Source organism: Procambarus clarkii, chromosome 2 (genome assembly GCF_040958095.1).
Source record: "Procambarus clarkii isolate CNS0578487 chromosome 2, FALCON_Pclarkii_2.0, whole genome shotgun sequence".
NCBI classification, from domain to species: Eukaryota; Metazoa; Arthropoda; class Malacostraca; order Decapoda; family Cambaridae; genus Procambarus; species Procambarus clarkii.
This window is the reverse complement of record NC_091151.1, coordinates 51,371,441-51,397,992: the sequence shown is the minus strand read 5'-3', so window position 1 is coordinate 51,397,992 and position 26,552 is coordinate 51,371,441. Positions and strand designations below refer to the sequence as shown.

Below are 26,552 nucleotides of genomic sequence, written 5' to 3'. Positions count from 1 at the left end.
CATGGTGACCTGACCCCCAGGGGAATTCGCGGTGGAAATAACCGACGCTTTGTTCATAGCTGCGTATAATGAACCATCCTATAGTATTCAGTAATTTAGAGAAAATTAGCCTTTATTCATTTTGCATTAAAATTGTATTGTATAATAGTACTGGGTACAATATCAAGAGTATTCTAATTATTGAGTTTAAGTCACCATCAGTGACGTCACGAATCAGATCTAACTTGTAAAGCGGAGTGACCGGCGGTCATAGGTCATCAGGGGTTGACAGGTCTACTATTTCTCAAAGTTTTAATAACCATTTTTGTGATCGGGAACAGCTCTGCCGTTAGATGTTTGTAATTTAATTCAGTAAAATAATTCAACCAGTCTGGATCAATTAAGTACAACAGAGGTTAATTGTTATAACTTAAACCTGGCTAGTAACTTGGTAAAACTTTGACTAGGCGGAAGGATACAATGTTCTAGTCTGGGCTAGGCCAGACGAGGACAAGTCAGTGTGGTCACGGAAGCAGCTGGGAGAGGTCAAACATCTTACCTCTCCCCGAGACCAGCCCAACATCTTAGCTGGAAAACATAGAGGTATAGTTGCTATGGTTATGTATAGAAATAGTCTCATTTGCCATTCAGGTCAAGTAGGGAGTGTTAAAGTGACAGGGAGTGAACATATTTAGCTTTTTGTTTTAGTTTTTTTTTAATAAATTAATTAAGTTAAGAATTTGCATTTTTATTGTTTCCATGTGTTTTATGTGTACACTTGTCCTGGTCACGTGGTCCACACGAGGCAGAGTTGGATTGGGCGCCGATTCTAACATCGGATCGGAATTCATCATCCCCATCTAATTAATTCCACACTCAAGTTTCCGAGGTTATAAACTACTAGTGGGGATCAAGCCCCTAGGTTGATTAATTAGCGTGATCGATCCAGACCTCGATCATTGCTCTTGTGTTACTGGTCTGGTGGTGGCAGCGTAGAGGCGACTCTAGAGTTTTGCTCAGAGCCTAGGTCACGTCATACTGGGTGTAGAATCCTAAGTCGGTCAATCGTCTTAGGACCACGTGGCGTGGAGTTGGCTTTGGTAAAAGTTTTGGAGTCCCTTGGTAGAGAATAAAAAGTAAGAATACGGGTAGAGGGAGTAGAAGGAAGAGAAGTAGTGAGAGGAACTTAACCCGTGTTACACCCTGGACCTCCTCACAAGGTGTCCTGGACCTCCTCACAAGGTGTCCTGGACCTCCTCACAAGGTGCCCTGGACCTCCTCACAAGGTGCCCTGGACCTCCTCACAAGGTGCCCTGGACCTCCTCACAAGGTGTCCTGGACCTCCTCACAAGGTGTCCTGGACCTCCTCACAAGGTGTCCTGGACCTCCTCACAAGGTGTCCTGGACCTCCTCACAAGGTGTCCTGGACCTCCTCACAAGGTGCCCCGGATATCCTCACAAGGTGCCCCGGACCTCCTCACAAGGTGCCCCGGACCTCCTCACAAGGTGCCCCGGACCTCCTCACAAGGTGCCCTGGACCTCCTCACAAGGTGCCCTGGACCTCCTCACAAGGTGCGTCGGACCTCCTCACAAGGTGCGTCGGACCTCCTCACAAGGTGCCCCGGACATCCTCACAAGGTGCCCCGGACCTCCTCACAAGGTGCCCTGGACCTCCTCACAAGGTGCGTCGGACCTCCTCACAAGGTGCCCCGGACATCCTCACAAGGTGCCCCGGACATCCTCACAAGGTGCCCTGGACCTCCTCACATGGTGCCCTGGACCTCTTCACAAGGTGCCCTGGACCTCCTCACAAGGTGCCCTGGACCTCCTCACAAGGTGTCCCGGACCTCCTCACAAGGTGTCCTAGACCTTCTCACAAGGTGCCCTGGACCTCCTCACAAGGTGTCCTGGACCTCCTCACAAGGTGTCCTGGACCTCCTCACAAGGTGTCCCGGACCTCCTCACCAGGTGTCCTGGACCTCCTCACAAGGTGTCCTAGACCTTCTCACAAGGTGCCCTGGACCTCCTCACAAGGTGCCCTGGACCTCCTCACAAGGTGTCCTGGACCTCCTCACAAGGTGTCCTGGACCTCCTCACAAGGTGTCCTGGACCTCCTCACAAGGTGCCCTGGACCTCCTCACAAGGTGCCCCGGACCTCCTCACAAGGTGTCCCGGACCTCCTCACAAGGTGTCCTGGACCTCCTCACAAGGTGCCCTGGACCTCCTCACAAGGTGTCCTGGACCTCCTCACAAGGTGTCCTGGACCTCCTCACAAGGTGTCCTGGACCTCCTCACAAGGTGTCCTGGACCTCCTCACAAGGTGTCTGACTTTGCCCAGCCTTGCTTATTTCCTTAGGTGTGTTCCGTCTTCTGGTAACCCAGAGTCACCAGAGAATGGCAAACTCCTGAAACCATCCAAGACAAGGCAATACCCCTCCTTGGGGAAACGACCAAGTAGACTAATCAACGTTCCCAGTTAGACTAAGGGCTCTGGGTATACTCACGGCAACACACATTGCACGGCAATTGCTTGCATTCTTATCCTCGACCTGTGCAAGTATCTCAGTGAGAAATCAGATGCTTAAAAACCTCCATTTAGATTCATGATCCCAAATTCATTTAGAGTTTAAAAAGTAGAATACTCTTTCAGGATCTTCACCTCGACCAGGTTCTCCAAACGACTGCTACCCAACGATATGGGATAGTCCCTTAGTGGAGAATATTGCTTCAGAAATGCTGGTGGGAGCTTGCAGGAAGGATTAAGCATCCCTCCTCGTTGAGCAGACCCCCTCATGGTGGAGTCTTCCTGTTGTCCCTAATTATTCCTTGGGCACCCGCCTGGACCATCGGACCCTAAGTATTGGTGTTGCCCTGCGCCTTGCCGCCCCTATCTCCACCGAGCACCGGTGTATCTGCGGCCATGCACGGGCAGACCAATAGGGCAGTCATGATCTCATCTGTCGTAAGACACAGGGAAAGATTGCCAGACATGAAGCAGTCAATGACATCATCAAGAGAAGTTTGGCTACAGCTGGGTGTCCATCACAAAGGGAACCTCAGTTGTGCAGACCTGACAAAATCCACAAACACCAAGATGGAGTCACCCTGCAGCCAGGAAGGAGAGGTAAACAGGTCGTGTGGGACTACACATGTGCGTCTACACAGGCTGACATCTCTCTACAGTAAAGTGAAACCTTAAGATAATGGTGCTGCAGTCTACAGGGAGAACCGGAAAACTATTAATTAAGTACATTGATTAAGGACATTGTTGAAGGTTCATGGCCACGTTGGCTGCTTGCTGCCCTCCTCCACGACGGGTTCCCCGCTCTCAGGCACTTGACACAAACTCGCTTGATTGGATTGTCAAAGTTTTTTATCGAAGTGCTGTCGACTCTGTCCCTGTCGCCTGGAGCTTGTCTGTGGGGAGATGTGGCGTTCCGATATCACCGCCCAGGTCCACCACCACCACCCAGGTCCACCACCACCCAGGTCCACCACAACACAGGTCCACCACCCAGGTCCACCACAACACAGGTCCACCACCCAGGTCCACCACCCAGGTCCACCACCACCCAGGTTCACCACCACCACCCAGGTCCACCACCACCACCCAGGTCCACCACCACCACCCAGGTCCACCACCACCACCCAGGTCCACCACCACCACCCAGGTCCACCACCACCACCCAGGTCCACCACCACCACCCAGGTCCTCCACCACCACCCAGGTCCACCACCACCACCCAGGTCCACCACCACCACCCAGATCCACCACCACCACCCAGGTCCACCACCACCACCCAGGTCCACCACCACCACCCAGGTCCACCACCACCACCCAGGTCCACCACCACCACCCAGGTCCACCACCACCACCCAGGTCCACCACCACCACCCAGGTCCACCACCACCACCCAGGTCTACCACCACCACCCAGGTCTACCACCACCACCCAGGTCCACCACCACCACTCAGGTCCACCACCACCACCCAGGTCCACCACCACCACCCAGGTCCACCACCATCACTCAGGTCCACCACCATCACCCAGGTCCACCACCACCACCCAGGTCCACCACCACCACCCAGGTCCACCACCACCACCCAGGTCCACCACCACCACCCAGGTCCACCACCACCACCCAGGTCCACCACCACCACCCAGGTCCACCACCACCACCCAGGTCCACACCACCCAGGTCCACCACCACCACCCAGGTCCACCACCACCACCCAGGTCCACCACCACCACCCAGGTCCACCACCACCACCCAGGTCCACCACCACCACCCAGGTCCTCCACCACCACCCAGGTCCTCCACCACCACCCAGGTCCACCACCACCACCCAGGTCCACCACCCAGGTCCACCACCACCACCCAGGTCCACCACCACCACCCAGGTCCACCACCACCACCCAGGTCCACCACCCAGGTCCACCAACCACCACCTAGGTCCACCACCACCACCCAGGTCCACCACCCAGGTCCACCAACCACCACCCAGGTCCACCACCACCACCCAGGTCCACCACCCAGGTCCACCAACCACCACCTAGGTCCACCACCACCACCCAGGTCCACCACCCAGGTCCACCAACCACCACCCAGGTCCACCACCACCACCCAGGTCCACCACCCAGGTCCACCACCACCACCCAGGTCCACCACCACCACCCAGGTCCACCACCCAGGTCCGCCAACCACCACCCAGGTCCACCACCACCACCCAGGTCAACCACCCAGGTCCACCACCACCACCCAAGTCCACCACCACCACCCAGGTCCACCACCACCACCCAGGTCCACCACCACCACCCAGATCCACCACTACCTAGGTCCACCACCACCACCCAGATCCACCACTACCTAGGTCCAACACAGCATCAACAAGTCGTGGCCTCATTCCGCCACTCGACGTAAACCGTCGCTTGTCACCAGATGTAAACCATTAGTGTCCATCCCCCACATGAAGGCGCCAGACACACACACAAACAAATGGGTGGCGACAGTTAGAGACTGTCAAAGGCTTATGGAAGCAAGACACTGACAGGCAGTTAGAGATCTCTGATGACAAACCTCAAAGTGTTGTTGACAATTATCTCTGTGGCAAGAGTGCCACATCTAGTTGTTCTTGCGGGGGTTGAGCTCTGGCTCTTTGGTCCAGCCTCTCAACTGTCACTCAACTGATGAGAACCTGTGGTGTAGAGGGTGTTGCTGAGGCTTCCTTCAGTTCATTGTTACTGTCATGTGGTGAAGTTGTTCGCCAGTTTAGCACAGCTTGAGGCCATAGTGAAGTTCAAAGGGACACCCCGTATACTGAGATGACAATATGGCGGCGACTTTGACCTTCTACAAGTGTCCACCACCAGGAGTGTGATACATGTATCATATAGGAGCTGTGGCGATTGTCAGAGCGCAGGTGGAAGGTAGGACGCAGGCAGGACGCAGGTAGGACGCAGGCAGGACGCAGGCAGGACGCAGGCAGGACGCAGGCAGGAGGCAGGCAAGAGACGAACAGGGATGCAGATGAACACAATGGACGGGTCAAAACATAGACGCCAGGAGAGGAATAAGCTGGTAATGTAATGGATGTGTTCCTATGACGGTGTTCAGCAGGAGCAGGTCTGTGTTCATTAAGAGCAGGTCGGTGTTCAATAAGAACAGGTCGGTGCTCAGTAAGAGCAGGTCGATGTTCAGTAAGAGCAGGTCGGTGCTCAGCAAGAGCAGGTCGGTGTTCAGCAAGAGCAGGCCGGTGTTCAGCAAGAGCAGGCCGGTGTTCAGCAAGAGCAGGTCGGTGTTCAGCAAGAGCAGGTCGGTGTTCAGCAAGAGCAGGTCTGTGTTCAGAAAGAGCAGGTCTGTGTTCATTAAGAGCAGGTCGGTGTTCAATAAGAACAGGTCGGTGCTCAGTAAGAGCAGGTCGGTGTTCAGTAAGACCAGGTCGATGTTCAGTAAGAGCAGGTCGGTGCTCAGCAAGAGCAGGTCGGTGTTCAGCAAGAGCAGGCCGGTGTTCAGCAAGAGCAGGTCGGTGTTCAGCAAGAGCAGGTCGGTGTTCAGCAAGAGCAGGTCGGTGTTCAGCAAGAGCAGGTCTGTGTTCAGCAAGAGCAGGTCTGTGTTCATTAAGAGCAGGTCGGTGTTCAATAAGAACAGGTCGGTGCTCAGTTAGAGCAGGTCGGTGTTCAGTAAGACCAGGTCGATGTTCAGTAAGAGCAGGTCGGTGCTCAGTAAGAGCAGGTCGGTGTTCAGTAAGAGCAGGTCGGTGCTCAGTAAGAGCAGGTATGTGTTCAGTAAGAGCAGGTCGGTGTTTAGCAAGAGCAGGTCGGTGTTCAGTAAGAGCAGGTCGGTGTTCAGTAAGAGCAGGTCGGTGTTCAGTAAGAGCAGGTCGGTGTTCAGTAAGAGCAGGTCGGTGTTCAGTAAGAGCAGGTCGGTGTTCAGTAAGAGCAGGTCGGTGTTCAGTAAGAGCAGGTCGGTGTTCAGTAAGAGCAGGTCGGTGTTCAGTAAGAGCAGGTCGGTGTTCAGTAAGAGCAGGTCGGTGCTCAGTAAGAGCAGGTCTGTGTTCAGTAAGAGCAGGTCTGTGTTTAGCAAGAGCAGGTCGGTGTTCAGTAAGAGCAGGTCGGTGTTCAGTAAGAGCAGGTCGGTGCTCAGTAAGAGCAGGTCGGTGCTCAGTAAGAGCAGGTCGGTGCTCAGTAAGAGCAGGTCGGTGCTCAGTAAGAGCAGGTCGGTGCTCAGTAAGAGCAGGTCGGTGTTCAGTAAGAGCAGGTCGGTGTTCAGTAAGAGCAGGTCGGTGTTCAGTAAGAGCAGGTCGGTGTTCAATAAGAGCAGGTCGGTGTTCAGTAAGAGCAGGTCGGTGTTCAGTAAGAGCAGGTCGGTGCTCAGTAAGAGCAGGTCGGTGCTCAGTAAGAGCAGGTCGGTGCTCAGTAAGAGCAGGTCGGTGCTCAGTAAGAGCAGGTCTGTGTTCAGTAAGAGCAGGTCGGTGTTCAGTAAGAGCAGGTCGGTGTTCAGTAAGAGCAGGTCGGTGGTCAGCAAGAGCAGGTCGGTGGTCAGCAAGAGCAGGTCGGTGTTCAGTAAGAGCAGGTCTGTGTTCAGTAAGAGCAGGTCTGTGTTCAGCAAGAGCAGGTCGGTGTTCAGCAAGAGCAGGTCGGTGTTCAGTAAGAGCAGGTCGGTGCTCAGTAAGAGCAGGTCGGTGTTCAGTAAGAGCAGGTCGGTGTTCAGTAAGAGCAGGTCGGTGTTCAGTAAGAGCAGGTCGGTGTTCAGTAAGAGCAGGTCTGTGTTCAGTAAGAGCAGGTCTGTGTTCAGTAAGAGCAGGTCTGTGTTCAGTAAGAGCAGGTCTGTGTTCAGTAAGAGCAGGTCTGTGTTCAGTAAGAGCAGGTCTGTGTTCAGTAAGAGCAGGTCTGTGTTCAGTAAGAGCAGGTCTGTGTTCAGTAAGAGCAGGTCTGTGTTCAGTAAGAGCAGGTCGGTGTTCAGTAAGAGCAGGTCTGTGTTCAGTAAGAGCAGGTCTGTGTTCAGTAAGAGCAGGTCTGTGTTCAGTAAGAGCAGGTCGGTGTTCAGCAAGAGCAGGTCGGTGTTCAGCAAGAGCAGGTCGGTGTTCAGCAAGAGCAGGTCGGTGTTCAGTAAGAGCAGGTCGGTGTTCAGTAAGAGCAGGTCGGTGTTCAGTAAGAGCAGGTCGGTGTTCAGTAAGAGCAGGTCGATGTATAGTTTGTTCTCTTCACCAGAATGTCAAAATCCAGATCATCAACAGTCCTCTTACATATCAGTATGATTTCAAATTATGTAAATACTTTAATGTCAATAATTTTTTATATTTGTTTAATTTTTAATAATCGAGTCCCACAACCCCATAATTTTTGGTCCCATGGGTACTCTAGTTAAGAAGCCCTGCACTAAACTTTTTGATTAAAAACTAAAATGGAGAAATATTTGATTTTGAATTAGAAGGTTTATGTTATTTTGACGTTTAATCTAGATCAACATGAATAGGTTGCAAGTTAGAGACTTCAAGAAATTCTAAATCTTCAAATTATTTTGAAACAATAGCTAAAGCAATCAAAGAAACCCCCGCATCACGTGATGAATTTTGTCACGTGAAAACTAACACGTGAGTACACGTATTAATGTCCCGTCAAGCATGACATTTAGAGAGGACGGAAGGCAAGACATCGCCGCTCACGGAGGCAAGACATCGCCGCTCACGGAGGCAAGACATCGCCGCTCACGGAGGCAAGACATCGCCGCTCACGGAGGCAAGACATCGCCGCTCACGGAGGCCGCTCAACAAAATCAATACCAGAAGACTGAGGCGAGTGTGTGTGTGTCTCACGAGGACTCCATCAGCCGGCGGCCCTCGGGGACTGATGAGCCACGCCTTCCACAACTATTGGTGAAGGGCGGCAGGCTGCAGGCGCTGAAGGTGGTGGTGGCGGCAGGCTGCAGGCGCTGAAGGTGGTGGTGGCAGGCTGCAGGCGCTGAAGGTGGCGACAGCAGGCTGCAGGCGCTGAAGGTGGTGGTGGCGGCAGGCTGCAGGCGCTGAAGGTGGCGACAGCAGGCTGCAGGCGCTGAAGGTGGTGGTGGCGGCAGGCTGCAGGCGCTGAAGGTGGCGACAGCAGGCTGCAGGCGCTGAAGATGGTGGCGGCGGCAGGCTGCAGGCGCTGAAGGTGGCGACGGCGGCAGGCTGCAGGCGCTGAAGGTGGTGGTGGCGGCAGGCTGCAGGCGCTGAAGGTGGTGGTGGCGGCAGGCTGCAGGCGCTGAAGGTGGTGGCGGCGGCAGGCTGCAGGCGCTGAAGGTGGTGGCGGCAGGCTGCAGGCGCTGAAGATGGTGGCAGCAGCAGGCTGTAGGCGCTAAAGGTGGTGGCGGCGGTAGGCTGCAGGCGCTGAAGGTGGTGGCGGCAGGCTGCAGGTGCTGAAGGTGGTGGTGGCGGCAGGCTGCAGGCGCTGAAGGTGGTGGCGGCGGCAGGCTGCAGGCGCTGAAGGTGGTGGCGGCAGGCTGCAGGCGCTGAAGATGGTGGCAGCAGCAGGCTGCAGGCGCTGAAGGTGGTGGCGGCGGCAGGCTGCAGGCGCTGAAGGTGGTGGCGGCGGCAGACTGCAGGCGCTGAAGGTGGTGGCGGCGGCAGGCTGCAGGCGCTGAAGGTGGCGGCGGCGGCAGGCTGCAGGCGCTGAAGGTGGCGGCGGCGGCAGGCTGCAGGCGCTGAAGGTGGTGGCGGCGGCAGGCTGCAGGCGCTGAAGGTGGTGGCGGCGGCAGGCTGCAGGCGCTGAAGGTGGTGGCGGCGGCAGGCTGCAGGCGCTGAAGGTGGTGGCGGCGGCAGGCTGCAGGCGCTGAAGGTGGTGGCGGCGGCAGGCTGCAGGCGCTGAAGGTGGTGGCGGCGGCAGGCTGCAGGCGCTGAAGATGGTGGCGACAGCAGGCTGCAGGCGCTGAAGGTGGTGGCGGCAGGCTGCAGGCGCTGAAGATGGTGGCAGCAGCAGGCTGTAGGCGCTGAAGGTGGTGGCGGCGGTAGGCTGCAGGCGCTGAAGGTGGTGGCGGCAGGCTGCAGGCGCTGAAGGTGGTGGTGGCGGCAGGCTGCAGGCGCTGAAGGTGGTGGCGGCGGCAGGCTGCAGGCGCTGAAGGTGGTGGCGGCAGGCTGCAGGCGCTGAAGATGGTGGCAGCAGCAGGCTGCAGGCGCTGAAGGTGGCGGCGGCGGCAGGCTGCAGGCGCTGAAGGTGGCGGCGGCGGCAGGCTGCAGGCGCTGAAGGTGGTGGCGGCAGGCTGCAGGCGCTGAAGATGGTGGCAGCAGCAGGCTGTAGGCGCTGAAGGTGGTGGCGGCGGTAGGCTGCAGGCGCTGAAGGTGGTGGCGGCAGGCTGCAGGCGCTGAAGGTGGTGGTGGCGGCAGGCTGCAGGCGCTGAAGGTGGTGGCGGCGGCAGGCTGCAGGCGCTGAAGGTGGTGGCGGCGGCAGACTGCAGGCGCTGAAGGTGGCGGCGGCGGCAGGCTGCAGGCGCTGAAGGTGGCGGCGGCGGCAGGCTGCAGGCGCTGAAGGTGGCGGCGGCGGCAGGCTGCAGGCGCTGAAGGTGGTGGCGGCGGCAGGCTGCAGGCGCTGAAGGTGGTGGCGGCGGCAGGCTGCAGGCGCTGAAGGTGGTGGCGGCGGCAGGCTGCAGGCGCTGAAGGTGGTGGCGGCGGCAGGCTGCAGGCGCTGAAGGTGGCGGCGACGGCAGGCTGCAGGCGCTGAAGGTGGCGGCGGCGGCAGGCTGCAGGCGCTGAAGGTGGCGGCGGCGGCAGGCTGCAGGCGCTGAAGGTGGTGGCGGCGGCAGACTGCAGGCGCTGAAGGTGGTGGCGGCGGCAGGCTGCAGGCGCTGAAGGTGGTGGCGGCGGCAGGCTGCAGGCGCTGAAGGTGGTGGCGGCGGCAGGCTGCAGGCGCTGAAGGTGGTGGCGGCGGCAGGCTGCAGGCGCTGAAGGTGGTGGCGGCAGGCTGCAGGCGCTGAAGGTGGTGGTGGCGGCAGGCTGCAGGCGCTGAAGGTGGTGGCGGCAGGCTGCAGGCGCTGAAGGTGGTGGCGGCGGCAGGCTGCAGGCGCTGAAGGTGTTGGCGGCAGGTTGCAGGCGCTGAAGGTGGCGGCGGCGGCAAGCTGCAGGCGCTGAAGGTGGTGGCGGCGGCAGGCTGCAGGCGCTGAAGGTGGTAGTGGCAGGCTGCAGGCGCTGAAGGTGGTGGTGGCGGCAGGCTGCAGGCGCTGAAGGTGGTGGTGGCGGCGGCGGCAGGCTGCAGGCGCTGAAGGTGGTGGTGGCGGCGGCGGCAGCGGCAGGCGCTGAAGGTGGTGGCGGCGGCGGCGGCAGGCGCTGAAGGTGGTAGTGGTGGCAGGCTGCAGGCGCTAGTAGATTATTTGATGCCAGATAGAGCCAGCTATGTAGGGTAATCAGATAAGAAAATCAGAAGCGGGGAGCCACATAGTGCCACTCCATATTAGGTCACCCAAGGTGTGAGTGGTAGCAGTCGAAAAAACAGTGAAGATAGGTATCTATTATGTGCCACTATGATCATGTTCATTTACAGTAAAGTAGCTGCCTATGAAGGGTAATCAGATAAGAAAATCAGAGGCGGGGTGCCACTTAGAGCCACCCCATATTAGGTCGCCCAAGGTGTGGGGCAGCAACAATCGTAAAATAGTGAAGATAGGTATCTATTATGTGTCGCTATGTTCATGCTCATGTTCATTTATACAGAAAAGTATGGTAGTATATTTGTATAATAAACACTCAGGTGAGCGGTAGTTACCCCCCCCCCCCACCTCCCCCTATGGGACAGGTGTAAAAACAGGATCCTCGCAGTAGGGGCGGTCCCCCCTCACCAGCCCTCCTCATACTTGATGACCTTGAGTGTACCGTAAGAGGGACCAGCCTCCCTTAGTTGTTTTTAAGTTGGATATATTTTAAGCCTCTATACTTAAAGAAGGAGAAAAAGAAATAATCCTGATGATTTATAGATTATATTATCAAAGTACATAGGGTTAAACATAGTCGTATTGTAGGTCATCTCCACCCACATAATATTTATTAACAAGACCTCTCCTTCTCGCCCACAAGTCCGTTGTGGGGTCTTCCTCCCCCTCCTCCTCCTCCTCCTGGGACGAAGATGATGACTCATCATCTCCCAGAGAGTGAATGGGATGTAGTGCGCCTCCCTCAGGTGACTGACTGCTGACGTCATAGGGTTCACTCTCGCTGGTGGGGTGTTGTCCTTCCTCTCCTTGTGGTTCAATGACGTCACCACTTTCACTCTCGGTGGACATTCCTTGGGCTGAGGTGTTGGGGTGGGGCTCGGATGGTATGTCTGGGTGACCATACGCTAGGCTAGTGTATTTATTTAGGTAAAAGCGCTTATCATCAAATGCACTTAAACCCCTCTTAGTATTGAATGTGGTTGCCATCTGCCCCCCTATGTTTCTTATTTGTGAGTAATTAAAAGTATTTACTACACCATTACTGTGAAGGGTCTCTTTAAAGTGGTTATGTGTTAAAGATCTTTGCACAGCTCGGGGAATACCCTTAGCGGTGATGGAATTTTTATTGTCAAGCAAAAGCACACTATACATTTTGGGCTTGAGTGCCACAACTTCAAGGATGTGTTTATCTGACACCTCTGACTTTAACAGCCCTAAAACACCCTTTTTAGAAGGATCATACAAGGGGTGAGTTTCAGGAAAATTACTCGTATCCATCCACAAACTAAGGGGTTCTTTCCCCATCTCATTAAAGACATCTTCAGCTAGTAAGGTGAAAATGAAACTGTCTGTATCACTATACACCAGTTGTACCCTATCTGAATAGTGGTTCTTAAGTACCCTGTACCAAAAATGGTACAAGCTGTATTTTGCTAGCTCAAGAATCTGGAACCCAATGTAATTAGGATGAGTAATTTTAATGAATGGTCTGGAACTGACAGACAATAATTTATTGTCGCCTAAATGCACCATTCGTTTAAAGCGGGGATTCTTCACCTCTCGTAAAAAGACCCTAGCTGAAGTCACTAGTTTGGTGTCAATGGCATAACGAGCTGGATTCAGTAGCGTTTTACCAAAAACACTGTTCGTCAGTAATTTGAAGAGTGTTTTCCTATCATTACTGCTGGAGGCATTTCTATTGTTAACGTTGGTGTTAACAAATTCTGCCATAAAATCTGACTGGTGGAACTCGTAAATTGCATGTATTGTTTCCACTTCAAGTCCTATCTCAATAAATAGTTGTAAAAGGTGAAGAGATATGAAATAATGTTTTTTGGGGAGATGATCTCCAACCAGTTTGATGTTTTTGGGGGGGGAGGTGTGTGATGTTATTTGTTTCCAGAAGTCCCCTACTAAATGGTGAGATATCCTCCATACTTATTCCCCTATGGTGTAAACAAAGGGGCAGATCGTCTGTTAGTCTAGCTATTTCGGGTCTTAAAAGTTTGGTGTCAATTAAGAGCCAGTACCCTTTGTTAGAAGAGAAAGGCTGTTCTGTCATTATCTTCCCCCCGCTAATGAAGGAGTTCATCTCATCAGATGATAGTCTCCTTAGCCCCCCATGGGGCAATTTCCTAGTCATACAACTCCCATAGAGGCTGTTAAAGTCGAGATAAAGTAAGAATGAAGACCTATCCTCCTGGGGGTTAAAAGATGGGTTGACATAGCGGTTGTTAGCTCTGACATAACTCCTAACTGCAGTTGTAAAACCCCCTCGTATGTTTTGTGATAAGAGATTGTGCAACGTCACATCTGCACTTAACTCCAACGATATTCTACTACTTTTCAGGAAGCAGTCGTAGGAGTACCCTGGGAGGCTGCAATAGTGTGTCAATTCTAAAGAATATATATCATTTAGAATTGCCCTGTGGTGTGTAAAAATGTCAGCCAGTAATCCTACATCACACCTCAAATAAATGAGGAGGTAGTCTTTTAATGTCCTACACCCCGTAGCCTCCCATACTAATTTAGAATGTCTATATTCGTCCAAAGTTATACCTGATTTGTTTAGGGAGCTGTAGAACATTTCAATAGGAGGGAGTGATGTGTCATTAAAGCAGCTGATTTTTGTGGTATATTCATAAGGGAAAAACTGCTTACCCTTTAAGAGTAGGTGGTGACTCTTTTTGGGCAAACCCTCTATCATTGAGTGAGTGAATGTTAAGGGGCTGGCTGAATCAATGTGGGTCTTTGCTAGGGATGAAAGACTACCTGTAATAAAAGCCAGTGAATCAAGAAATTTAAGCTTCCCTATTTCCACCTTAAGATATTTCGTCCCCTGTCTCATGAGGATATTGCTCTTAATATTTGAATCCATGGTAAACTCCCTCAAAATTAAGCCCATGTCATAAGACATATTATGGGCAATTAGAACTAAACTCTCCAGAGCATTCTTGTGGCGGAGGTTGCAGTAATTACATAGAGCTCCAATATAATTGAGCTTTTCCCTAAGGTGATCATGATGTTGAACCTTGAAATTGGAGGGGGTAAATACCTGCTCACAAAACTGGCAGTGAGTCTGTCTCCTAAAATGGATCATATCCTCAAGAGACATGTCTATTTCATAATGGTGGAGGGTAGATCTGATAATTTCCCATTTGGTGGCAACTCGCTGCATGAAATGAGTAACACTGTCCCCCCCAAAATAAGTAAATTTATCAACGACAGTGTGGTTCCTATCAACAATTATATAGCTGTATGCTATAGGTCTATGTATGGCTGTAACAGAACCTAGACAATCCTCAGTGCTTAGGACACACTCGAAATCAAAATAGCCCACATGGGAAGGGGCATAACCTTTCCCCGTATTTTTAAAATGGAGTGTGTCCCCAGGCTGAGGGTAAATAATTTTCTGAGTGATGTCGCAGGAAGATGAGTGATTTGTTAGCTCAGACGAATTTTGATATTCTGAGAGACAGTTTCTACAGAAGACTGTCTTTCGTTTGTGGCTGCGAGTAAAGTTCCGAAGGAACTTATCGAACTCTTTTATCAGGGTCACATGAGATTCCCCCAATAACAATAAAGGAACTATGATCGAGTACTGTCTGCTACCACGACGGCAAAGAGAGACGTGATAGACGCCATCTGTATGTTTGTGTATTGAATACAAAAAAATGGATAGTTTATTTCTATTCTCCAATTTAGAGATATCCTCCCAAGACAGAGGGAAGGATAAATTGTCGTATTTGACCATTTTCCTAACCCTAGAGTGAGACTCTACAAGTCTCCCTATACGTCTCCACTTCCACCCTTGTTGTGACGCCAGAAAAGCAGCAATGCACTGAATAATACATGTTTTATTGTTACCAGCCGGGTTTGGGTTGAAGACCTCATGCCGTCCCCTTAGAAATGGGGGATAAGGGACATAATCCCCCAAAACTGACCTTACACTTGCATTACAGATGACGATTTTGAGGAAATCGACATTATATAATATGAAACCACTCCCCTCTGTTTCTGAAAGGAGATCTTCCAGTCGTGTAATCATATAAGCCACCCAGCTATCAATAAGATTACCCACATCCTCAAGAGTTACCAGTCTAGCGGGTGTTGTTATGAAGTGTTCTCTAAAGTCATCATCTTCCGTGAGTCGTTGTTTCAAAAGTGTTACCTTTACCTCGAGGAGGATTTTTAATGATGAAGTAAAATTGCCATGTCCCCCAAGAGAATTCATGTAATTCTCTATTTCAGATATGTAATAGTCCCTAAAGTTGCTTAGGAGTCCTATAGGATCTGTGGCGAAGGCTGAGGGGATGGAATATTCCAGCCTAGTAAAGAGATTCCCCAGAGCCCCCACCCTATTAATTAAGTGTGGAGTGTCTATAGCATCCTCCTCATCTGGGGAATTTTCATCACTATTTAGGGCATTAAGTCTATTGATGACAGGGGGTCTAAGACCACTAGGGCCCGGCTGAGAGATGTCACCCCTATCACCATCATCACCATCATCATCATCACTCATCGCTTCCTCTCCCCCCTCCCCTCCACCTAAGGGGTTATTGTCACGCTGTGCTTTGTCATGTTCCTCCCCTACCTGCCTCTGAATCGCTCCTGGAATGGAATAATAATAAATAATAATAATAATAATAATAATAATAATAATAATAATATTAAAAAGGCAACACCCTCTCACAAATCCCCATGACATAAGTTCTCAAAAAAGATTCTTAAGAGAAATAAAGGTGGAGGGTTTATTCACTCACCACGGGGGCATGTTTGTAGATGTTCAGAGGTCAAGTCCTCACACACAGAGGTCCCACAATTATCACAAGGGGAAGTGTGGTGAGGTCTCAAGGATGTATTTCCACACAAAAAGCACAAGAAGCCATCCTCTCTGGAAGGGAGGGTGGGCTGGCGACGTTTACCTAATGAAGGAAATAGTGTATAATTTATATACACTCTCTCTCCCACACTCATGGGGAAGGGGAAAACCCCTCTTAATATTTTTTTTATTTGAAATAAGTGAATAAATAAATATATAAAATACGGTCATACCTCCAGCACAGGTTCTCCTGTGTTCACCACTAGACTGTACACATACAGTTTCTCCGCAGAAGAAACATGTGTAACACCTATGAACGAAGAGATGTGATGACCCCCATCCACAAATTCTACAAATATCACCAACTCGAGACATAACGATCACGCTTACCTAAAATAAATAAATAAATAAATAAATATATATATATATATATATATATATATATATATATATCCCCCCAGCACTCAAATCACTCCACTTCTCATTCCTGCCCCTACTTATCTATATAAATATATATATATATATATATATATATATATATATATATATATATATATATATATATATATATATATAATATATTTATATATATATATATATATATATATATATATATATATATAAATATATATAACCCTTATATGAAATAGATACTAATTTACTTACATCTCGGACTAGACGGGGAGGAGAGTGGATGGTTTGGTCACAATTCAATAATACATGATGTGGGGGAGGTGTAGCGTCCTTTTATTGACTCGGAAACGTGGGGGGCAACGTTGCCACATACAACACCTCTCAGTCCTTTTGTAAGAGAAGGGTTAGGCCTGCTGTAGAAAACTTTTTTTTTTTTTTTTTCTCTCTCTCTCTCGTCTGGAGGTCATCACTAGGGGACTTCTACTTCAAAAAAACATCAGGAGGACTGGCTATGTCCTGAGGGGGACACATCCCTTGATGGGTGAATACACTCACACTCACACACACACACACACACACACACTCTCACACACACACTCTCACACACTCTCACACACACACACACACACACACACACACACACACACACTCAATATATATATATATATATATATATATATATATATATATATATATATATATATATATATATATATAATATGAATATATAAGCGACCACTCCATAGGTAATTGAACCATTTATGGGGAAAATATGGAGGAGTGTGCGTCTGTCACAGACGAGCAACTTAATATTTTCCACCACCCGGCAAGAATATTTGTAGCTGGATTCAGTAATTCTGGGAAAACGACCCTAGTGGGGAATTTATGTGTTAAATACCACGGAAAATTCTCAAAAATTTTAGTGTCATCTGCAAATAATACAGAACAACCTCTTTCAAACATTCCCTCTCTGCGAAACAAGGTTACTGTCTCCCAGGATCTGATTAACCCACTAGAGTATAAAGATCCTTTTTCAAATGAGTCAGTTTTGTATATAATTGATGACTTATACCTGGAAGCCATACAGAGTCCAATTATAGCCAATATCTTCACAAGAGGGAGACACGGTAATATTTCCGTAATTCTAATTAGTCAAAATTTGTTTCCCCAGGGGAAATACGCCAGGACAATAACTCTGAATTGTAGTCATTATATATTAATGAAGCAGAGAGACATAAGCCAACTTGAAATTTTAAGTGGACAGTTATATGGGCGAAAAACAACTAGTAGTTTCGTTGAAATATACCGTCGGGCAATATCCCAGAACAAGTATGGTTACTTATTGGTCGATCTGACGGTTCCTGAGGCATTACAACTACGAACGAGCATCACCAACGAAGACCACTGTGAAATTGTGTATCAAATGTAATCATCAACGACAACAAAAAAATGTCTCTAACGACACAGAAACGAACAATTCTCACCAGTATCTATAATGACATTTCTAGCCCAGGTGGTTTCACAGGGTCAATTCAAAAATTGTATAAGGCTGCCAGACTTAAAGACCCCAACATTAGTGTTGCAGATGTGAAGGAATTTCTCCATGGGGAGCGATCTTACACATTACATAGAGGAAATTTAGTTAGGTTCCCCCGACGGAAAATATTAGCCCCTAAACCTCGTACCATAATTGCCTGTGACCTAGGGGACTTTTGTAGTTTACAAAAATACAATAATGGTGTTAAATATATTTTAATTTGTGTCGATGTTTATTCCCGCCTAATGCAGACTCAAACTTTAAAAACAAAAAATTCGAGTGAAGTGTTAGTCGCTCTGAAGAAGATATTAGAGGAAACGCCTCAGTTTCTCGGTGTAAGGCGGATATTCACTGACCGAGGTAGAGAATTTTACAACAAGTCAGTTCAAAATTATTTTAATAAGAAAAATATTAAATTATATAGTGTATTTTCGGAAATGAAATCTAGCATAGTGGAGCGAGCCATCAGAACTTTAAAACATAAACTGTATCATTATATGACTCAAGCTAATTCATTAAAATACACCCACATCCTCCCTAAAGTTGTGGACGTGTACAACCACACTTTCCACAGGATGCTAAAAAATACTCCTCATGCCATTCATAAGTTGCAAAATATTGAAGATATACGAAGACAGTTTAAGGTCATGTATTTAAACAATGACTCCTCCATAACTGCCATCAGTCCACGGCTGCACCTTGGACAGCATGTGCGATTGGCAAAGCGCAGGAATATATTTCACAAAGGCTTTTGGCACCAAAATACAGAAGAAATATTTGTAGTGTCACATATTGACAGAACACATCCAATCCCGACATATAAAATCAAAGATTTAAACAACGAGACGATCAGTGGCATGTTTTATGAGCAGGAATTGATTGCAACATCCCTTCCAGACTATTTTCCTGTAACGGTATTACAGTCTAGGAAAACATCGAAAGGACACAGAGAATATTTCGTCAAGTGGAGAGGGTACCCAGATTCTGCCAATAGTTGGATTAAAGCTCAAGACATCGTCAAATTTAACAAAAAATGACAGTTCAAGAGGACTCTCTCGTAGAGAAACATCATCAGTTGTTATTTTTATTAAACAATTTATCACCCAAGAAGCGGAATAAACTAATCAAGGCTTTAAAACGGCAGGAAATTGAATCAATTTGTGAAATTTTTGCCAATTTTCTGAAACGAAACATCCCAGTTCAACCTCAGATAATTAATGGCTTACAGAGATATCAGAACGACATACGATCTGTAGCGCGTAAGAAAACTCCCTTATACAAAAAGAAGCTCATACTGACCTCCAGACGTGGTGGGGCGATATTAGCAGCTCTGCTACCTTTGGCTGTATCGTTAATTTCCTCCCTAATAAGGTAATTGCGTAAATAAGTAACGAGAGAATAAAATGGTGAAAGAATATTGCCTGGTACCACGATTCATAGCTGAAAAATATTTATTTAATAAAAACAAGAACTCACTATCACCTCCTAATGCTGTGGGTCTGCCCTCCCCCGGTGGTGATGGTAGTGAAAGTATGTCCTTCTCTTTAAAAAACGAATCCACCCCAAGTAATAATATCGGGGGAGCCCGTAACCTACCCACCTGCGACTCCGGTAGGGGTGATGGGGGGGTGGGGGAAGAGGACACTCCTTCCTCCCACCTGACAACAACGGGCTGTGGGCGGTGTTGCCGTAGTAGCACCTCCAGACGGGCGGGGCTGGTCACACACCCTTTAAATGACATTGGGGCCCCCGGCGACCGTCGCCCGCCGCCGCCCTTAAAAAGAAAAAAAAAAACGCGGGCTGCCCGGCGCGACCATCGCCTTTTAAAAAAAAAAATAAATAAAAAAAGGGGACATTCCATCCTCCCGCCCGAAGTGCAAGTAATTGTTGCTGGCCACACTCCACATAAAGCCACCATCACACCCCAAAATCCAAGTCTGGACAACTTAATAAATGTGAATTTTAAAATTGAGGAAATTCCTCATGTCAAAGCATTATTGAACATGTTTGGACAAAACAGGCAACAGGTGATGTGGGATAGTCGCGGAAATTTATTAAAGCCTGTACAAAATTTAAATATTTTAGATATAATTAAAACTCTAGCCTTCACAAAGGGGCAATTTAGGGCAAGTGACAAGGAAGATGTAAGGGTTTTACTGAGGGTGGCTGGCATAGACCCAACCCTCATACGTAATTATCGCGCTAGATCTCAGTTAAAAGGGGGGAGGGGTATCCATAGGAGACCCCATTGGGAGCCGTATTGAAGACCTATATGAAGACCATCTTAAAGACCACCATATTCAGTTGCATATCCACCATGGAGCAAGCTTCTAGACCCACTCCTCCCCCAGCTACACCCCCAGAAGACAAATCTCCCTTATTAAAGAAGTTGGTTGCTACTCAGCGGTACTACAAGTATGTCGAGCACAAATGTAGATTGATATATGCATTGTGGGATTGTTATGACCGTCTTGTGTTGAGTGCCCCTCCAGAACGGTTTTTTAAGTCATTTGGAGAGACGGTGAAACGTTATGAAGAATATTCATCCCAGGAAATCCAGACGGAGATATGGCAAATGGAAAAATTAACCTTCCAACATCGAGACCAGATTACAGCCTTCGAGACTGGACGGAGTGTGTATGGACTTTTAAGGTAGGGAAGGCAGCCTCTACGCCACACCCCATACATCCCTCCCCCCTCCAGGTGGGGGACACAGGTGTATTTAAAGGCCTCCACCGTCACCCTCGGTCACCATAGTTGACGACGACTCTACCCCGTTCCTCTCAACCGCCCCTCCGCCATGGCTTTATCGTCCATTAAGTCAATAGACAGCGACATCACCGACACCCACGCCTTTGGGGTCGGTGATGTCATCGTGTATGACCTCCCGGCTGCTGTTGTGCGTCCCTATGGACTGGCAAGTGTAATTTGGAAATGTTACAACTATGCCCGTGTGGAACGTGAAGGACTGACTCGTGTCAACAGGGCCACAATACGTTACCGGTCTACCCCGGGTGACATCGAGGTGAAGATAGCTCCCCTACCCTCCGACGGTCAAGACATTGTCGAAGAGCCAGTCTTGTTCTTCCGCCCCACCATCGTGGCGCTAATTTCCGCTTTCGGTGCAGGAGCACCCTTCGAGTCCAACCCTATAGCTCAGGAGCAAGTGCAGTCTTCCTCCGACATCCACTACATCACCAATGTCACCCTGGATACTGCCAAGAATAGGCTGTTTTGGCTGAAAACAGCCCTAACAAAGGTTGGCAATCTCATGGTAAGAACTCCAACCATGTTTCGGCTGGTGGTGCCCCATGGGCTGGGGGCCTCCCGTGATGGCATGGACAACTGGCACAAGGACGTCGGGCCCATGCTCATTTCACTCAACGCTGAGCTGGCCAAGCATAACAAGGAGTTGGTAATCCTCAAACGTCCCTCTACCGTCACCCCATCGATGGTACCCCTCCCGAATGATGATCCCAGGGGAGAGGGTGATAGTAAAACTATCACCCTAGATGCAGTGGTGGGGGAGGGTGCCACCACCCCAGGAAGCTCTTCTCGTTCTACACCACCAGCACCACCAGCCACCCCCAGGAAGAAGAGACACCTACAAGAGTACTCATCCACCTCCAGCGCTGCTCCACCCCCACCCACAACATCTGGCACGGCCAAACGACGGATCGAAACCACTATTGACTTCGACCCCCTCTCAAATCATCGTATTGACACCATCCTCGATGGAGAGTCACAGGAAATATTCCTGTTATCCTCATCACCGAAAAAACAACGAAAGCTGTAACCATCAACGCTCAAAGAAGACGTGCCAGCACCACCACAGTCAGTAACAGCAGCAGCAGCAGCAGCAGCAGCAACAGCAGTACCTCCATCTACAACAGCTTCGGTGGTGGTAGCAGTAGCAGGTCCACCGACGATGGTGACAGTGTTGTCAGCGGTAGTGGTAGCGGCAACGGTACCACCAACTACAGCAGTTCCGGCGGTGACAGCGGCAGCAACAGTACCATCATCGCCGGCAGCGGTAACGGTAGCGCCAGCAGTACCACCAACTACAACGGTTCCAGCGGTGGTAGCAGCAGCAGCAGCAGTGCCGTCAGCGGTGGCAGCGGCGTCAGTGGTACCAACAGCTCCCCCAGCAGCAGCGGCAGCGGCAGCAGCGGACGACAGCAGTACCAACAGCTGCTGCTCTTTATATGTAATTTGTTATGGGGGAACAAAATGTAGTCCCCCCCCTGTTGTAGTTCTTTTAAAAGTAATATTTCCTTAGTAGATTAATAAAATAAAATATAAGTAATGATGTTTTATTCCCACCCCAGTCAGTACATAACTTAACAATGGACGAGGAACACTACATATACCTCACTAGCCTCGACCAAGAAGATATATACAACAACACAAGTTCAGCATTTACAAACACCATCCCCACTCTACATTTAAACCCTTCCATTAAACATGAAGTGGCCTTAGTCAACATACTCCTACCCAGACGAATTAACGCTATCATCAAGGATGAGGGGGAGTCTGGTATAGACGTCTATGCTACTTTTAAGCGAGGAACTCTTTCTAAAAGCCCAGAACATCTCATCTACACCTACACTCCCAAAACCAACATATTATCCAGAAACATCACATTCATCACGAGTGAGCTTAGCCGACAAATAATCACCGACATGAAGCTTAGCTTCCGAGGTGATTTCAAAATATACTTCTCAGAAAGAGAACCAATCCTCACCTATGATCAATCCTTAGAGCGCGTGTTACTATCCTCTACACTTAACAATGAAGGCACTGGTTCCTTATATTCTCTTAGTCTTCAATTTAAACACAGAATAGCTAATGTACTTGGTTTTGACAGCAGTCGCAAATACACCATTTATCAGGCAAAATCAGATGACATTACAGCAGCCTCAAAGATCGTGGCCTCATTCCCCCCAGACAATGACGGAGGTTGTGACTATTTACTCATTTATAGTGACGTCATCGAGCCGGATCGTTACGGGGGACAAATTGTAAATATCTTAGATGCAATCAATTATCATGACTCTTATTCTAGAGGGGCTCATCCCCTAGTGTACAAGACATTAAATACTAACACGTTGGAGAAGGTGAGCATTAAGATAACAGATCAGTTTGGGCGAAAGGTTAGTTTTGAAGATGGGAGGTCGGTTACGGTAGTCTTACACCTCCGCCCTAAGGTATAACAATATAATCTATATAAATATAAATATATATATATATATATATATATATATATATATATATATATATATATATATATATATATATATATATATATATATATATATATATATATATATATATATAGAAGTGTTTACCCACATCATCGGTTATTATAAGCAGAGGAGTCGGGATGCGAGTACCTTTCCACACACCCTCCCAGAAGGAGTATGGGGAGATCTTCTCCCCCCTCTCTGGGAGATACGGGGTGAGGGGGGGAGCGATGAATGACATACGCACATTCCAAGCGCCTTATCTCAGATCTGGTGGTGGTTTTTTTGGGACCTTAGCCGGCTTGGCTCGACGAGCCATACCATTTTTCATGAAAACTGTAACGCCGACTGCTATCGATTTTGGGAAAAATGTTCTTGGTGATTTAACCAGTGGTAGACGGGATGTAAAGAGCGCTCTGAGAACTCATGGTATTGATGCTCTTAAGACTGTGGGGAAGAAATTGGTAGCAGGCGGGAAAATTAAAAGACTCTCTAGGAGAAGAAAAAATAAAAATAATAAATGTAAACGAGCCCTTGGGTATAAAAATGATGTATTTTCACTACAGTAAGCAGTCATACTTCACCTTTCGGAGGAGATCATGGCGGAGGCTAGTGGAGCTGGGTTGAAAATCCCTGTAGAATATTATACTTCCAGTATTATTGACCAATTTCCTAGAAGTAACAGAATACGTAATGTGGAGAGTTCAATTGCCTCCACACAGCAAATAGACATTCTACCTGTTAACCTCCCTATTAATCAACGTTTGCGGGATAATTACTTAGAATTCCGCATCCCCGGAACCCAGGGCGCCTTCTTAGATCTAGCTAATATTGTTATAGATTTTAAGGTATCTTTAACGAAAGATGACGATACCACAAAATTGGAAGAGGATGACCATGTGGAATTTGTTAATGGGTTGTCAAATACCATGTTTAAAGGTGTTCAGGTGTTTTTAGGAGAGCAGGTAGTTGAAACAAATTCTAATTTTAATTATTGGTCGTTTATTAAATTAATTACCTCCATGCCTCCATCAAAAATGTCTTCCTTGGGGAGGATTGGAGCCTTTCGTAGGGACTGGAGTGATGATGGTGTAATCCCTAACGAATTTACTAATACATTTTTTACTGGGGCAACCGCCAAGGATAAAAAATTTATGACCGATTTAAAAGGTAAAGGATTGTCAATGTGTTTTCCCCTACTATTGGACGTAACAACCCTAGACCAATACATATTAGATAATATAGATGTGCGCCTAAGATTGGAGCTCTCCCCACATGCTTGGGTGCTAAATACAAGTGTGGACGATGGCTCTAAGTATCGGCTGCATATGGATTATGCTAAGTTGTGGGTAACACGAGTGTTCCCATACCCAAGTGCTTACCTAGCCTTAAACAGCTCACTGTTAGCATCCCCCGACCCCATAAGCTATACTTTCAATAAAACCATTTCTAAAACATATGTCCTAGCAGGGAATCAAACTAGTCTCTTAATTGATCAGCCTTGGGCGCAAGTAATTCCTCACAGGATATTCATGGTAATTGTGCCAATGAATTATTTCGCTGGCCTTCACCAAGGTAATGGATTATATTTTGAAAATGCAAAACTGAAAAATATTGCCATGTATTTGAACAATAATGCAATTTACCGAATTGGTGGTGATTTCGACAATCATTATGCCCGCCTTTATTACGAAACTTTGAAGACATTAGGCTTAGAGCGTGATTCACTTCTAGCCTATGACACTTTTAATAAGGGAAGATCGATATTCGCCTTTGACTTAACCACCATCCAAACAAAGGATTCCCTCCCTGTGGAGAAATCTGGCAACTTGCGTATGGAGCTTGAGTTTGGCGGTGGTGTTACATATAACAGGCTGGTTTTACTGTTTGGGGAAACGACCGGGGTACTATCCATCGACGGACAGAGAACTGTTCTGTGTGACGTGCGAGCTTAAAAACATAATGAATTGTAATGATATAAATATTAATTTAAAAAATAATCTAGGGGATCGAGCACTCTACCTAGGTTGTTATAATGCTGATGAAATAGAACATTTAAATATCTCATCAAGAAAACCTATTGTTCTCATAACTAATATTTTACCATCACATAGCAGATTAACTATGGGACATTGGGTAGCTATTTATGTTGATAAAGTTAAACATCGAATGTTTTTTTTCGATAGTTATGCAATGTCGGCGGTTACTTATGGACATTATTTTCAAGGATTTATTAAAACTAACACAATAACAAAGGTGTTTGGAATGTGCTACAGACTCCAGAGTGATTTTACCCTTGCTTGTGGACTGTATTGCGTAATGTTCGTCCATAGGGTGAGTCACCTGGGGTTGCCTTCAACAGTACATTACTTACATAATGTATTTTCAAGCGTTAGTTTAAAATTAAATGATAAACGAGCCCTCGCTTATGCGAGACGATATTTTCCTATGAAACATCACTGTGTTAGGACATTTTGTAGAGGAGTAAGGGTTGGTTCTTATAGGTGGTGTAGAGAATATTTTTGTTAGCTAGGCAACCCACCTAACAGGGGGATTACCCCACATATAAAACACCTCTCACCCCACAACCTCCCTAGAAGACCCCCATCCCCCTTATCCTACAAATGGAAGGCGTCTCCCCAGAAACACACGCAGGGAAGATTGAAGTCCTTGAAGGGCCTGGTTAGTATTACCCTCACTTTCTGGTAAAGATTTATTTTTTTTCCCACAATAGAAAGTTTGCTCAACCTCTATTTTACCTCTTCTTTTTTTTCAGTGCAATTCTTAGGACCTGTCCACATTTGTAGAGTAGTAATTCTACGAGGAAGGTCTGCCCCAAACAAGATGCTGTTACGTACCCTAATTGATGATGCCTGATGTAGAGGACACAAGGACGCTCCTGCAGGGGGAGAGGTATGTACTAACTGTTCTTAGAGGAAATAGAATATTTTTCAAATAAAAGATATAGTCCTATAAATTATTTTCCCCATCTCTTTCCAGAACACTTCAGATGAGAGTCAGAAGGAAAGTCGTCCAAAAGACAACCAGCCAACTCACCCCACTCCCCCAAGAGAGGGGGGAGGGGGTCAAGACCTCCCCCCACTCACCACGGATGGGGAGACGTCAGAATTCTACTCAGATGAGGAAGGGGAGGTGGAGGGGGGAGAGGGATAGGGGCCATAATTAACTTCTTATACATCATTTGTGATTTTTACCTAATAAAACATTAATAAATTCTTTGATTTTTTTTAACCCCTGGAGGAGATTTATAATTTAATACCCCTATATAAGACCCACTCAACCTCCGCTGGGTGTGGAACTCTGTTACGGTAAAGTCAAGGCCATTAGGTGCGAGGAAGGGTACGGGCGACCACCCTCACCGGGAGGAACCTGTTTTACACCTGCCCCATAGAGGAATGTGGGGGCGTAACTGGCACTCACCCACGAGTGTTTATTATACAAATAAATTCATTTTTACTTAAATATATTGTCATACTTTACTGTATAAATGAACATGATCATAGTGGCACATAATAGATACCTATCTTCACTGTTTTTTCGACTGCTACCACTCACACCTTGGGTGACCTAATATGGAGTGGCACTATGTGGCTCCCCGCTTCTGATTTTCTTATCTGATTACCCTACATAGCTGGCTCTAT

The 26,552-nt window shown here is 48.2% G+C and overlaps 2 protein-coding genes across 2 annotated transcripts; both read right to left on the bottom strand.

The window, feature by feature from the left end:
- Positions 1-2,832: 2,832 nt before the first annotated feature.
- On the bottom strand, positions 2,833-8,204 carry LOC138366606 (zonadhesin-like). The gene is made up of 3 exons (XM_069327658.1): positions 8,146-8,204; positions 5,498-7,681; positions 2,833-3,010 (listed from the first exon to the last, which is right to left on the bottom strand). The coding sequence occupies exons 1-3, from the start codon at positions 8,202-8,204 to the stop codon at positions 2,833-2,835; spliced, it is 2,421 nt and encodes an 806-aa protein (XP_069183759.1).
- A 145-nt stretch (positions 8,205-8,349) lies between these two features.
- On the bottom strand, positions 8,350-20,521 carry LOC138366605 (uncharacterized). The gene is made up of 3 exons (XM_069327652.1): positions 20,489-20,521; positions 9,282-9,722; positions 8,350-9,030 (listed from the first exon to the last, which is right to left on the bottom strand). Exons 1-3 carry the CDS (start codon positions 20,519-20,521, stop codon positions 8,350-8,352), a joined length of 1,155 nt encoding a protein of 384 aa, XP_069183753.1.
- Between the last annotated feature and the right edge of the window lie 6,031 nt (positions 20,522-26,552).

Bases quoted from the DNA above. Each gene is read 5' to 3' on its own strand.
- LOC138366606 (XM_069327658.1), bottom strand. From the start codon at position 8,204: ATGTCTTGCCTCCGTGAGCGGCGATGTCTTGCCTCCGTGAGCGGCGAT. The intron at 7,682-8,145 runs GTGAGCGGCGAT...ATTCTGGTGAAG, and splicing joins AGCGGCGATGTCTTGCCTCC to AGAACAAACTATACATCGAC. The intron at 3,011-5,497 runs GTTCGTCTCTTG...ATGGACACCCAG, and splicing joins TTGTGTTCATCTGCATCCCT to CTGTAGCCAAACTTCTCTTG.
- LOC138366605 (XM_069327652.1), bottom strand. From the start codon at position 20,521: ATGACATCACCGACCCCAAAGGCGTGGGTGTCG. The intron at 9,723-20,488 runs GTGATGTCGCTG...CACCATCTTCAG, and splicing joins CCCCAAAGGCGTGGGTGTCG to CGCCTGCAGCCTGCCGCCAC. The intron at 9,031-9,281 runs GCAGCCTGCCGC...CACCACCTTCAG, and splicing joins CGCCACCACCTTCAGCGCCT to CGCCTGCAGCCTGCCGCCGC.